The 15,555-nt window shown below is 37.7% G+C and overlaps 1 protein-coding gene across 5 annotated transcripts in view; it reads left to right on the forward strand.

Moving 5' to 3' along the window:
- LOC127835069 (uncharacterized) overlaps window positions 1-15,555 on the forward strand; it is a 191,392-nt gene that overhangs the window by 12,941 nt on the left and 162,896 nt on the right. For all 5 annotated transcript variants that reach the window (XM_052361313.1, XM_052361314.1, XM_052361310.1 and 2 more), the window contains exons 3-6: window positions 6,351-6,530; window positions 12,667-12,795; window positions 13,292-13,464; window positions 15,458-15,554. In XM_052361313.1, the coding sequence (XP_052217273.1) occupies window positions 6,375-6,530; window positions 12,667-12,795; window positions 13,292-13,464; window positions 15,458-15,554 (555 nt within the window). In that variant the 5' untranslated portion in view covers window positions 6,351-6,374. The remainder of the gene's footprint in view (window positions 1-6,350; window positions 6,531-12,666; window positions 12,796-13,291; window positions 13,465-15,457; window position 15,555) is intronic.

The raw sequence follows: 15,555 nt of genomic DNA on the forward strand, positions 1-15,555 counted from the left end.
CTGTAATACATTTGTGCCGAGCTCTGTGAAAATCAGCTTTAATGGATGTGCGTAAAGTGTCGTCCCAGATTAGCCTGTATAGTCCGCACAGGCTAATCAAGGACAATACTTTCCGCATAAACTTGACTTCTGATAAGAAGATACTTTCTTTAAACGAAAAACATCATTACAGCGGAAAGTGTCATCCCTGATTAGCCTGTAATATGGGACGACACTTTATGCACACGCATTTAACCCCCTTTTCACAGAGCACGGCCCATTTTTATCGAGTTTAAGTCGATGTTTTCCCACATGATGCCCATCGCCCTCACATAACTTATTATCTGAGCCTCGCTAATGCGCATGCGTAAAGTATCGTCCAAAACAGGCGTGCGCAGTCCACACAGGCTAATCACAGGCGACACTCCACTTTTATTAAATTTGTCTTTTAATCCAAGTCTCTTCTTACCGAAAATGCAGTTTAGAAGGAAAGTTTCGTCACGGATAAGCCTGTGCGGACGACATTTTACGCATGCGCATTAAGTTCCCGTTTTATCAGAGCGTGGCTTATTTGGGTTACGGGGGATACTGCCAGATACAGGATGTTCCTATGGTGACCTACTACCATAGTGTTCAGGCTTGGGTCGTGAGGAGACCACGAACCGCTCTTATTTAGGTCGTAAAGCAAGAAAGAGTATCTGTTTTCAAGTTACATACAAAAAGCGAATGTCATTTTATTACTGTCGAATTCGAAAAATTCAGCGGTATTTGCTACACGTCGGGAAACCTTCGAATATGTTATTAAAATGTTAAACACCATCGCTACACGTGTCTGAAGTGCCCATCTCGCTGTCGAATCGGTATTCCGAGCCATTTTTAGAAACGTAGCTTTTATATTCATTGTCAGCAAAACAGTTCTATGCAGTTGGTTTTTCATAAGATATCAAAATACAGTTAATTGATGTTATATAAACTCATTTATAAAAATAAGCTAGTGCATCTCAATATCTCATCTGTTTTAAACAAAGAACATTAAAATTTATTTTTAATTAAAAGCGATTACCAGTCCATTAAATAACGTAACGACAAAAACTCGTAACTTTCTGTGAATGGCCTTTAACCCATTTATGCCTAGTGGACTCTCCCATCCTTCTAAATTGGATCATTTTATTTCCAAAATTAGGAATGTCTAGTATATATTTATTTTTATATTTATAATATTTCTTACCGAAATCCCTTTAAGCAAACAGCGCAGACCCTGATGGGACGCCGCAACATGCCAAGGCGTTTTTTTCTAGACGCTAGGCATAAATGCGTTTATTTACCATTTTCTGTTTTGCAATTACTAAATACGACAGAACTCTTTATGCTTCTGTTTCGTTACAGCCCGTACATGGAACGTGTCGATAACCTAATTATGCCTTTCACTTTCCAACTAATGGAAAACCTATGTTTTAATTAGTAAATTATTAAATCAATCAAACTAGGAGGTTCTATTTAGATTTAGCGACGTTAGAAACATTTTTATTTTTAGTTCTTCGCTTGTGAAGGACTAAGGTTATGAGTGTGCGTTGCAAGTCAGTCTGTTGTTAACTACCTACACTAGGAACGATAGCCACATCTGCCTGTTTATACTGTATCACTGATACACTGCAGACGGCAGTGTGTGTATGAAATCAATAGTGTTTAACAGCTTGTGGGACGACATTGGCCAGTTTGTCATTGACATCTGTACATATTGGCTGCTTTCAGGGAAAACGGGGCTTAATGCATGTCAAATAAGTGGTGTCCCAGATTATTCTGTGCACACTGATTGTATGGTGTTTTTCGTTTAAAGAGAGTCTCTGATACTGGGATGACAATTTATTCATATGCATTAAGCCTGTTGTTTTCCAAAATGAAGCTTAAATGATCTTTTCTATTAATGATTTGACAAAAGGTGTGGTAATAACTTCAAAGTAACTTGCTGACAAGGCAAATCACTTTTAAATCAAATAAACAACCAATGAGTTCTAAATTTTTACCTTGTGGCATTTTTAGTGAACATCTAAAAGTAACATTTTTACAGTTTATCATTTAATGCTTAATATTCATAAATGTAAACATTGAATCTTAAAAGCTCCATTAAAAAAAACAAGAGTAAAATTAAAGAAACAAAAAAAGCTATCCTGATGTGGGCTCGAACCACTGACCCAAGAAATAAAAGTCTATCGTTTAGACCACTCGGCCATCCGTGCTCATACAATGAGAGATGTATTTTATACTTTATATAAGCAATCCTCGTAGTATGAAAAAAAATAACGAAAACAACAGAACTCTCCAAATTATTAAATAGTTTAATTATGTCAATTTACCAAAACGTGAAAAGGTCCCTTTAATATCTTTAGACTTGCAAATTGAATGAGTTCAATACAATGTCAGATCTTACATCATGAATAACTTACTGTGGTTGCCTGTTAGCCTGGGGCGGCCAATAGATTTAAGCCCAGGAAACTCAATTTCAAAAGTTGGTTACAGTTGGGCTAAAAAGCAGGGCAACTTTTCAAAGCTTGAAAAACCCAATCAAATTAAACATAGAACACAAATTGGCGACTGAGGATCAATTAGGGCTAGGAAATGATTCAATTCTTTCTCACAACAAGACATGATTCATTAAAAATCTGTCATGTCGGCAAAATTGTTGCTCAATAATTAAAAATAAAATTAAAGTATTAGAAACACAAAACACATCATGCACATTATTCTAGGCTTGTTATTCTCTAGCAAGGCAACCAAAATTTTTAAGATGGTTTCCAGTGCAGCAACCAATTGCAAAAAGAGACATATGTTTGATATTTTGTCTAAGTTATCTCTATAACATAAATATGAGGATAAATAGTGCACACACATCTTGACCTGTGCTTTAAGACACACTCTTTATAAATTTGAATAGGTTGTGTTCATTCCAAACTTGCGATATAAAAAGCTATAATATAGTTTTGAAAACTGAGTTGCGTCTGTGATTATGCAATAGCGAAGAACAGTTCCTTCAGCGCTTTGATTATCATAGTTACCGAGGTACCATAATTACTGAACACAGTCTCAGCTCATCTGAGCACAGCGTGCTAATTGTGAGCTTTTGTGACCGCTTTATGTCCTTCGATCGTCGTACGTAATCACCGGTTACCATGTGAGCACCCTGGAGGCCACATTTGATTTTAACACTATTTATTTACTATAATATTTAGTTCTTCGAAAGTTCATATAAGCGAGATATTACAAATATACATATATTTTTGACATAATAAACTAGACAGGTCGAAATTTCTGTATTTCTTAACATAAAGACTTCAAAATACAATTTGTCAGAATTGAGAAAAAAAACTCAAGTCTTATGTTTCTTTTCTTTCAGTTAGAAGTACTGCTGATATTGTGTAAACAACTAAAAGTGTAACAACAATTTATATTAATTACACTATTACGAAAAATATAGTACATTGGCATGATGCGGTGTCTCATCAGGGTCTGCGCTGTTTGCTTAAAGGAATTTCTGTAAGAAATATTCTTGATATATAAATAAATATACTAGACATCCCTAATTTTGGAAATAAATGTATCCAATTTAGAAGGATGGGAGAGTCCATTAGGCATAAATGGGTTAAATTTTGACAATATCAAGGTATGTGTTAAGAGTGGGTAAACTGGTCCAGTGTTCGATAATTTGTGTACGCTGAACTCGGGTGAGCGCATCAGGGCCATAATCGCCCTCTTGTTTATATGTTAATTCTTTGGTGTCATTTCCTCTCATTTATGTTTCAAAAATTATTTGTCGGTGTATCTGTTCTTTATTCTGTCTGTTAACAACGGGTTTAAGTTAAAAATTATGATGCGTAGGAATTAAATTGTGGGGGTGTTTGACAAGTAAATGATTGTCTTTTAAAATGTATTGATGGACACGTACCGTTCAAACAAACAATTTCAGTTGCATAATTGAAGAATATTATGAATATATTCTACGAATTGATATTTCTAAGTTCATCACTTTTCCAAACCTATATGTTTGAAACTGTCTGTTCACGTCTTTATAGTTCATGACAAGAAATAGCATTCAATAACAGACGGCGTAATAGCTCCCCTGGTATTTCATTATACTAAAAACTACTTAAATTTCTTACAATAACTGTCATGTGTGAAATATCATAAAGATTTAATAATTTATCTGAATGTTTCAAGAATACAGAACTCTCTTTCTTCATCTTTTTTTACTTCAGAAAGATATATCGATTTTTCGTTGTTTATTTTATATGAAACACCTGATTTCAATATTCAAGAATTAAACCATGAGAAGTTTAGACCGATTTGTTTCAACGCTAAGTATAAGTACGACAAAGATGTGTTCAAAACGAACAATGATGATTGTGTAACATGTTTTGTAGTCCAACATTGTTTGATAAAATTGTGTGTCAGTTAGCAATAAGGTTCTGAACTTCTTTTAAAATTGTTACAGATAACTTGTACCCAGCTGATAGTGCACTTTGTCCACACACAGATCTGTGAGCCTCGTTCTGCACAAGCTGGGCTCAAGGCATATAAAATGTCGTCCCATATTGGTGCAGTCATCAAAAGATAATCAGAAAAACACTTCTCGCATTTATGGACTTTGTCTATCAAAGACAGTTTTTTTCTGAAAATCCAGTTCAGAAAGTTTCGTCCCAGATGAGCATGTGATGTCTGCACAGGCTAATTTGGGTCGGCTTTTTACCCACATAATATTTAAACAAGTTTGCCCAGAACGAGGCTTTATTTTGTTCAACGGTTTCAGACTGTGCCTGAAACTCTGATAGTGTTTTTGTATGCATTTAACGGTTAATGAAATGCAGTATCCACCAATGCGATAAACAATACGTTAAATTGAATGGCATGATTAAACATATGGGCTGTGCTCTGTGAAGAGGGGGGTTAATGCATGTGCGTAGTGTCGCTCCAGATAAGCCTAAGCATTTCGCACAGGGTAATCAGGGACGAAACTTTCCGCTTTTATTATATTTTTTCGTTTAAAGGAAAGTCTATTTTTAGCACAAATCTAGTTTAGACGGAAAGTGTCGTCCCTGTGACGTCACTTTACGCACTTGCATTAAACCCCCTTTTCTCAGAGCGCGGCCGATATCATAAATGTCATTTTTTGTTATCATACCACTATTAGGTTTTCTTATAATGATTTATAGTTTCCTCTTACATTAATGACAACTCTCATGCATTGGATACGTGTCGCTGAATACTTAATAAATTTAAAATGATCATTGATTAATCAGAATCTGATAGGGAACTGATACGTTAATCAGATGGATCGTTAACGAGAATATTATGTTTACATGTCATATGTTGAGACAAAAATGATTGACTGAACATTTAATGATTTAACCTGAAAAATACTTGTTTAATGTACTAGAATGACAATTCATGCACGATTCTCACATTCATTCAGAATTGCATTAACTTTTTTATTTGCCACGATCACGGCTGCCTATGCTTCATCAACGTACTGTTTTGCCGCTTATTACAACCACTAAACATGTATGGGTACAATTACGGTGTAAACTTATGAACTCCTGTAGTGTATACACACAGTTTTATGTAAAATGATGTCCTACGTAACATAATTCCAATAAGAAAGTCAGGAACATTTAAATACTAAATAATAGAAGTGTCTGCTGAACAGCAGTCGAAATAAAATCTACATATTAGTAAAAAATAATTGGTCAAAAAAGTGTCTTCTCGGCAAAGTCTTAACACAAATCAATCAAATCAAAAAGTCCCAACGTCCAAAAGTATCCACTGTGTAGAAATCAAAAAACAAATGAGTCAAATACAAATACAAAAATATATACTGGGTAGAGGTCTAAACACAAAGGAGTCAATTTATTAAAGAACTGAACTGGCGTATAAAACACATGCATACAAATACGATTAAGGAAGTTTCCTATGTCAAGCTGTCCTAATAAAATTAATCAAAATACATTGTCCGAAAGCCCATACCGCATAAAGGCCTCAACGCAAATAAAACAAAATGCCTTAATAAAATGTCTCTGCTGAACAGCAGTCCAATGACAAAAGGGTCGAATACTGCGTGAATAAATGAACTGTGTGTAAAAATGGGTCAGTTTTATAGAATGAAGATAATTTTTATAGAATGAAGAAGATTGATCATATGTCGCTGCTGCCGAATACACTGTCATTCATTTTAAATTTTGTGCGAAAACACTGTGGTAGGTATGTATAATTGTGCTGAACACAACATAAACACGATTTGCAAGTGTCATGCTTTGTCATAATTAAATGTAAAATTAGTAAAAAAAAATTTTAGAAGAATAAATATAGTTGTCTATTTTTAGCTATTTGCCACCAGGAAGGTAACCATGGTTACAGTTACGCGATGTTTGCTGCTTCTGGTTGCCATGGTAATCAGATGCCATGGAGACGAACCGGTCTCGCACCTGATACTGCTTGACGACCTGCCGCCATCCCTGTCTGGCTCTAAGATTCCGCAACTAGAGATTCGAACGAATTTTAGCGTAAGTTTTAATTGAACATCGCTCAGGGAAAACCGAATTTAATGCATGTTCGTAAGGTGTCGTTCTAGTTTAGCCTGTGCAGTCCGCACAGCCAAATAAGGTACGACACGTGCCGCTTTATGAAGTATGTCGTTTATAAAGAAATCTCTTCTAATTATGTATATATTATATAAATGAAAAATAAAAACGAAGATTATGTTTAGACGGAAAATGTCGTCCCTGATGACACAGGCTAATCTGGGACGACACTTTACAAACATGCATTTAGCCCTGTTTTCTACGAACGCGGCTCATATGTTCTCAAAGTGAAACTTCGGTTTCACCAGCAAGATAAGGCCTTAACCCATTTATGCCTAGCGTCCTGAAAAAAGGACATTGCAAACAGCGTAGACCCAGATGAGACGCCGCATAATGCGGCGTCTCATCTGGGTCTGCGCTGTTTGCTTAAAAGGAATTTCTTTTTGAAATATTCTTAATATAGAAATAAATATACTTGACATCCCTAATTTTGGAAATAAATTGATCCAATGTAGAAGGATGGGAGAGTCAACTAGGCATAAATGGGTTAATATCGTATGTATTTTGTTTATTTATGCCAAGGAATCAAACGATACGCAAAACAAATGTACAACACATGACAAACAAAACTATAACAAACTCACACAAAAGGTCTCTATCGCAAACTAAATGCCACACTCATCATTTTTAAATACAACATTTATGGCGTTCTTAAAAAGGAATCAAATTGATGCCGACTTGGTATTTGTTTTTTACTTAATTAAAACCCACATAATTTGCTTTCGCGTTTAAGACATTTGCGTGTCTTATGGGGATTTTTCCTTCAAAACATGGGCTTTAAGTGATGCATTTGATCATAGAAAATATGTTGTTTTTTTGTTTCCTCCCAGGCCACAATTTTAAGTATTCATAATCTTTCCAATCGAAACACGATTTTTAAACGTTTTCTGTCTTGTATTTGTGTTGCTTTCGTGTGTGTGTTTCTTAGTTTATGAGGTCCTTCCGCGCCGGAGGATGCTTTATGTGAGGACCGGGTGTACTTTTGACGTTTTTTTACGTCGCGTTGGGTGATACACCACAGGCAGCAAGTACGTTGCGTCATACAAGGTCATTTGTCTTTACTGATAATGAGACGAAAAACATCTTAACGAGTGAAAAACAAATTACGCCCACACACGGCGGCATTTTTCCTACCGCGTGTTTATAAGTCTTAAAACAAGTATAAAAACAAGATAAAGGGACTTTTATAGCTATTTCACTTATCGTCTGCAGCGTTTGGCAGCCACACGCGCGCAAGCTGAGTAAGTCAGGTTGCAATTTGACATTATTTGGCGGTGCAGAAGAAACATTGGTTGCAATATTCGCAAAGCTTGTCAATAGTTGCCTCATTTACCCCACGACGAGAAAATACATAATGCAAAGCTGTCAAGGTTCCATAGTGAGTGAGAGGGGGGCTGGGGTTCCAATGGTCGGTTGCATCATGGTCAGGGGAGAGGGAGGGGGGGGGGGGGCGGTCGGGCGCCTGGTGGCTTGCGCTAACCATAGAAGACATGCAACAGCAGATTGTTGCGAAGCAGACTCTCCAGAATCGAGTAACAGTTTTTTTTTACAAGAATGGCATGCAATAATTATTTTGAATCTGAACGTAAGCTTTACATTTAATAACGACAGAAGATAAACAGTAGTATACAGGCAACATTGAAGATTTTTTCAAGCAAAACATTTAATCAGGCAAAAACGGTAAAAACTTTCAAATAACGCCCATCATTCAAGCCATTTCGTAGGTTGAAAAGACATTACGAGAGCCCTGACGATTGAGAGTCTACTTCATGATACTACTATATTGTAAAAGAAGAATAAACCAGTTTTAAATCGAACCCAAATCAACATTATTGCTTCGGAAGCGACATTTATTTTACCTACACTTTGTCAAAAACGTGAGAAATGCTCAGTTAAGCGTGAGAGCTCAAAAGCGTCACTTGTTAAGCAGGCACCTGGTTATCTGCCCATTAAAAATAACACTCATTTCTACAAAAAAATACACTTGACCAAACCTTTTGGGTCTTTCTTCATTATAATTTCAAACAAATTATAAATTGCATATGTATATCATCCATAATGAAATTATTTATAAAATATATAATGATTATTGATAAGAAAAGAATAAGCATAAAACAAAAAGGAATAATGTATTATTGATTTGTTTTTGTTGTATATTTTATTTCTTAATATTAATAAGCATTTGTTATTTTCCGATTCATGTAATGATAAATAATATAAAGTGTACTTAATTTAAATACAGGTTTAATTTAGGAAATGCTAGTATTTTACCAAAACGGATTGACTGGTATTATCAATACAAATACAACAGGTCAAACTACGTCATCCACGAGTAATATATGGATTGTGAAAAGTGTGTTTATATATTTCTTGATATCTCCACACGATACTATTTTTGTATTATAACACATTTTATGCCTAGCGTCTAGAAAAAGTCCTTGGCAAACATCGTATACCCAGCTGAGACGCCGATGCGGCGTCTCATTTGGGTCTGCGCTGTTTGCTTAAAGGAATTTCATTAAGAAATATTCTAAATATAGAAATAAAAATACTAGACATCACTTACTTTGGAAATAAATTGATCCAATTTAGAAGGATGGGAGAGTCCATTAGGCATAAATGGGATAAACTTATTGCATATCTGTGCAGAGTAAGAACCATCAGATGGTTCAGTCTTGATTGTGCTATTGTAGAGCGCAGGCACACGCCAGTCTTGATTGTGCTATTGTAGAGCGCAGGCACACGCCAGTCTTGATTGTGCTATTGTAGAGCGCAGGCACACGCCAGTCTTGATTGTGCTATTGTAGAGCGCAGGCACACGCCAGTCTTGATTGTGCTATTGTAGAGCGCAGGCACACGCCAGTCTTGATTGTGCTATTGTAGAGCGCAGGCACACGCCAGTATTGATTGTGCTATTGTAGAGCGCAGGCACACGCCAGTCTTGATTGTGCTATTGTAGAGCGCAGGCACACGCCAGTCTTGATTGTGCTATGGTAGAGCTCAGGCACACGCCAGTCTTGATTGTGCTTTGGTAGAGCGCAGGCACACGCCAGTCTTGATTGTGCTATTGTAGAGCGCAGGCACACGCCAGTCTTGATTGTGCTATTGTAGAGCGCAGGCACACGCCAGTCTTGATTGTGCTATTGTAGAGCGCAGGCACACGCCAGTCTTGATTGTGCTATGGTAGAGCGCAGGAACACGCCAGTCTTGATTGTGCTATTGTAGAGCGCAGGCACACGCCAGTCTTGATTGTGCTATGGTAGAGCGCAGGCATACGCTTTCACGCGACGCAGGACAAAAAAGGGTATTCGCTCGTAGCATTGGTTGATGGTACCACTACAATTAGACGTTACAGGGTGATCATTTGATTTCGAGAAGAAGGAGACATCATGCTACAAAGTAGTCAAAGTAAAATGATCTAAGTCACTATTGTTCATGTTCATCATATGATTTAATCCAGTTAGCGCATTGGTTGATACATGCGCGTCCTATCTAGGTTACCTGGGTTCAATCCCCGTTCCCAAAAGCATGTGAGGTTGGTTTTTGGTCACCATACCGGACAGAGGGGTTTTCCTCCGGTAATTCCGGGTTCTCTATCCCTCCTCCCCCTACATAGCATAAGACCGCATCAGCATCAAATATCTTTCAGTAAAAAGTTTTTTGAATTTTTTTCTTTACTAGGTGGAAGTGCAGTGACACACTTATTGTCCACACATAATACCGACTCGAGCTCGTAAGGATCTTGTAAAATTTGAAATACGCACACACATTTACTGTCTAACCTCACAGTGGTATCATACTCATGAGCCAATAAACAACTCTGTATCGAAACATTAGCTTTTATCGGTATGTAACTAGCTGGAGTAATTAGTGATACAAAGAAACGAAAAGAACAAAATATCGTTGACAAAGAAATCTTTATGTTCATATTTTCGCAAAAAATTAACAACAAGCTTTTTGGAGCAATGGTTCGAATCAGTGTTTATGGTCTTAAAACAAATGGCGAGACATTTTATTGAAATAGTTCGTGTTTATACGCCTGTTGCATAAAGGGCTGAACATACGTAGACAATTAATTGCACAATGTCATAAATTAGCCTCGACGAGTGCGCCCAATAAAACTAATCTGCCTAGTTCTGCAGCGTTAAGATTACCCGTTGATTACGCATTAGGACTTGTTTATAAGTTGGCACCAGCGCCGTTTAATGTGCGTTTTGACCCCAGATAAGCCGGTGCATTAGTACGTCTTTTAGAGACCGAAGTTATAATAAGCTAGAGTTTCAGCGTATGTGATCTATTACACAAAAGGATTCATATTAATTGCCAAAGTAATTTAAAAGAATTACTCGAGTGCAAAATCTATATTAACTGTCATAGTTTACTGATTTAAATAATGAGCAAAAATGAATCAGACGGTTAATCCGATATCGGATATGTTTAAAGGGACATGTTTGTCAAAATTGCATATTTCAATTTTGTGTCAAAGATTCCTTAAAGCAGGTATACATTATATAAACACATGCGAAATGGCACTCGTTACTGATTAATTTATTTCAAATGAATTTTCCTGAATTGGTAATGCTAACTTGAAACACTTACATAAATGAAAAGCGTGTTGCACTTTTTATCTGTAATTGGGAAAATACGTTCTTCTCTAAAAAGTCTCTGACATTATCCACTATTTCTGCCATTGAAATTATTTACTTATTCTAAAATATCATTGGAAAATCTTGTGACGTATTATGTCATTGACCTGTCAGATTCACCAGTTTTTGTTATTCACTGCCATTGATGCCATTGGTTGTTGTTTGTTTTGTGTAAATAGAAGGGCACATGCTGGTTCCTGTACATAATCGATTACGCTCGATTTTCGCAGCCAATTTCATGTACTGGATTTTAAGGGAGCTTTTATTGTGACATTTTAAGTAAGAAGCTAAACAGAAGAGCTAGCTCCTAAGTCATTTCCGGATTAGAGCCCTGGAGGCCCATATTCAGAGGTACTTTTTTGGCCCATGCCATATGCCTCTAGTCGGCCGTAAATAGTAGATAGTCGATGGTACATGAGCAGTATGTTCCGACTAGTAGATAGTCGACCTATGTACTCGAACGCAAGTGCCCCTCAAAACAATACGGTTTTGCAAATCATAATTGATTTGAACTTGGTAAGACAATGGCACGCATTTCATCGGAACTTAACATTGATATAAAATATTTGGCTTTATTGAATCATTAGATGAAGCTAAGTAAGGGGGGGGGGGAATTATTTCGTCACGGTCTTGTGGGCCCCTTAAAGTTTCAGGGCCCATAGGCAGTTGCCTACTCTGCCTAATGGGTAATGCGGGGCTGTTCGGAGTGCATCTGGCCAAGTCGGGGCAGGGTCAAGGTTACTGTTACTTCAACATAGAAAAACAAGAAACATATTGTTTTCGTTACATAACTTGTGATTATTTTTTCCAATCCTGATAGCGGATCGGGTAAAGGTCGAGGCCACTGGACCTATAAATAGGAAATTAGTTTCCGGTGAAATATTTAATTTAGGATGGAGGTATTAAGACTGTGTGTATATAGGTTTCTTGTATTCAGATCTATCATGGGAGAATTGTTTTGTCCATTCAGGTGTGGATCAAGGTCAATGAAGTATAAACAAAGAACTTTTTTTGGATATTAACTTGTCATTGGACGAAGATCTTACGCTGAAATGTATTGTGTAGTAGCTTACGTACATTTGTATTTGAGACCAGTGGGGTCAATTTCAAGGTCTATTTCTAAAAAGGAGTTTTGTGGGGATATTGTTGTGAAAAAGTGCGTGTTTGTAGCTTACATGCAGGCCTAGGTTAGGATTGAACAGTTGTGTAAATAAATGCTTCTACGCACAGGCTTATCATGGACAACACTTTCCGCATAAACCGGGATTTTCTCCAAAAAAGAGACTTCCTTTAAACGGAAAAAACAAGGACGACATTGTTCGCACATGCATTTTACCCCGTTTTCCCACACCGAGGATCAAATAGCACGTATCAGGCTCTTACGCGTTAAGTTATGTTTGCTATGTTTTCAGGGGGAGTTAGAGTTTCGCGAGGCGGACGAGTTCAAGGTGCTCCTCAACATATCCGCCCCATCCATTCAGGGGGTGTATGCGGTCGCCGCGCAGGTTGTGCATAACAATGGCAAACTGCTGGTTCAAGTCGTAAGTGACGTTTTGTGTTAAACCATTATGTGTATTATTCCGATTTCTAATTCCAATCGGTACCACTGTTGTGTTTTTAGTCGTTTATCAAACATGCAATTAATATACCCATTAAACACAAACAATCAAAAAGATACATGTTTGTACCGTGATGGCGTAATGCGTATAACCTGATGCGCTTTTTTTTAAATCAGTAATTGCATACTTTTGATTTACTGTAGTACTGGTCCTAATAATTTGAAGATTTTGCTATGTGTTTGACGTTTTTTAATTACGTTATAAAAATTGTAATTGACTTCTTCGTTTATAGATGTAATTTTCAAGACCTAAGTTTTAAAGGAAAACTGTTATATAGCACCTTTGATACCATGTACGAGCAAACATTTTAGTCGGCAGGTCGGTCCGTCAGATCGGTAATGATTGTTCACACTATCATTTAAGTATTTCGCAACCACGTTTTCCCCGCAATAACACGATTCCTCTCTCCATCTGACAGTACGAAAAGCCGTCGGTGTACACGCCGTACTCCCTTCAATGGATCTTCGTGGGGGTCGGGAGTCTAGGGGGCGTGGTCTTCCTGGCCGCCATTATCTACGTCACGTGGTGGAACCAGACGCGGCAGTATACCAAACTTCTGAAGGAGAGAGCAATGGTGGAGGCCCGTAATATGTAAGTAACGTCGTGTGTATGAGGGTTATTTGTATGTGACGTCGTATATGTGACGTCGTGTATAAGTAAGAACGTATATGTAACGTCGTCTGTGAATTGTATGTATGAAACGTCGTGTACAAAGGACGCCATTTATGTTCCGTCGTGTATGAGGAATGTGTATGTGGTGACATCATTTGTGAGTTTTGTTTTTGACGTCTTGAATAAGTGACAACATGTATGTAATGTAATTTATTGAATACTGTTGTGACCTCTACAACTCCCCGCTTTAACCAGATTCCAGTCTCCTTCAGAACGATCTCAGACTAGGAGCGGACGACGAAAGTCCGTCCATACTTAGGGCAGAGCTGGAGAAGGCAGTGCGCAATCATAATGCAGGAAAATCTCCGGGAGTTGACAAAGTCCCTTCCGAGCTGATTAAGCATGGAGGATCGGCAACGACTGCTGCAATGGCGACAATTTGCCAAAATATGAAAAAGTAGCCCAATGAGTAGACCCAGTCATTTGTCATACCCCTACCGAAAAAGGGCAACCTCAAGTTGTGCGATGATTACCGCACTATCAGTCATCCTAGCAAAGTCATGCTACGCATCATCCTTAATCGAATGAAAAGGAAGGCAGCGGAACTGCTGGCCTAAGAGCAGGCTGGATTCAGAGCTGGGCGGGGCACAGTGGAACAGATCTTCAAATTAAGAATCATTATTGAGAAACACCTTCAACACCAACGCGAGCTCTTCCACAACTTCATTGACGTTTAGAAAGCTTTCGACCGCGTGTGGCATGATGGCCTATTGCATGTTTTGATAGGATTCAATGTTAACGAAGGATTGGAGCAATTCATTCAAGAACTCTAGGAAACGCCAGCCGCGCAGTACTTCTCAACGGCAGCAGGGGGACTTCTCCAGGACATCAGTTAGCATCCGTCAGACCCTGTAGGAGGATTACTGTATCGTCGAACCTAATTTCTCCCCAACGGCCAAACCGGTCAAGGGAATGATGATGGTGATGTATGTAATGTATTTCGTGAGTTGTATGTATTTGACGTCGTGTTTAATTCACATTTTTTTTAGAGCATCGTCTACCAGTTGTGTATGTGACGCTGTGTATACGTTGCGTTGTGTATATGACGTTGTCTGTGATTTGTGTATGGGACGCTTTCAAACCGAGAAATATTTTCAATTTTGAAAAAAAATAGACAAAGCTTGCCAAAATACGTTTTCGTTCATCAAGACATTTTATTCCAGATAAACCACAACCAAAATTACCATTTGATGTGCGTGGTTTAAGGATTTGTTGTTAGAACTGTACTAAAATATTTCCTTACATGACTCATTTTGTGAAGCATGTATTCCCTGGTTTCAGACATGTATTTCATATTTTACCTGTATACTTTGCTACCCGAGTATAGCAAATGTCGATCTAAAGTTGCATGTCGGTGCCTTCTCTTCCACAACTCGTCGATTTTTCAATCATAAAATATATCCTATTTATGCATATAATTAGTCACAATGAGACACGTTCACAGTTTTGTTTTAAAAGTTGTATAATGAATTAAAACATAATTACGGTGAAGTGAAATTTTTATTTAACTAGGTTTTTTATGATTCTAGTATATGTCATAATATTTTAAATAGTTTACAGTTCGTAGTAAATACATACAATAGCATTTATTAAATGAGCCTCGTTAGGGGAAAATGGTTTTTAATTCAAGAGATAAGGTGTCGTCCTTGATTAACATGTGCACTCCGCACAGGCTAATCAGGTACGACACTTTCCTCTTTAATTGTATCATCGTAATAAGCAACCATCTTCATACCGAAAATCCAGTTCAGGCTGGAAGTGTCGTCCCTGATTAGCCCGTGTGGACTGCTAAGGATAATCTGGGACGACACTTTACGCATATAAATTAACGCCGGTTTTCTCAGAGCGCGGTTAATATATCTCATGATATCTAGGACAAGGTCGTTCTAAGTCATTCACTGTGTACATGTAGGTCCCCGAACAGCGAGCACGGTGTAGCCCTGGGGTTGCTAGGCAACAACTGCGACGATGACGTCGACGGAGATGAGGACAGCGGCAGGAGGAACACAG

The sequence above is a fragment of the Dreissena polymorpha genome, chromosome 6 (assembly GCF_020536995.1).
Source record: "Dreissena polymorpha isolate Duluth1 chromosome 6, UMN_Dpol_1.0, whole genome shotgun sequence".
Classification (NCBI taxonomy): domain Eukaryota; kingdom Metazoa; phylum Mollusca; class Bivalvia; order Myida; family Dreissenidae; genus Dreissena; species Dreissena polymorpha.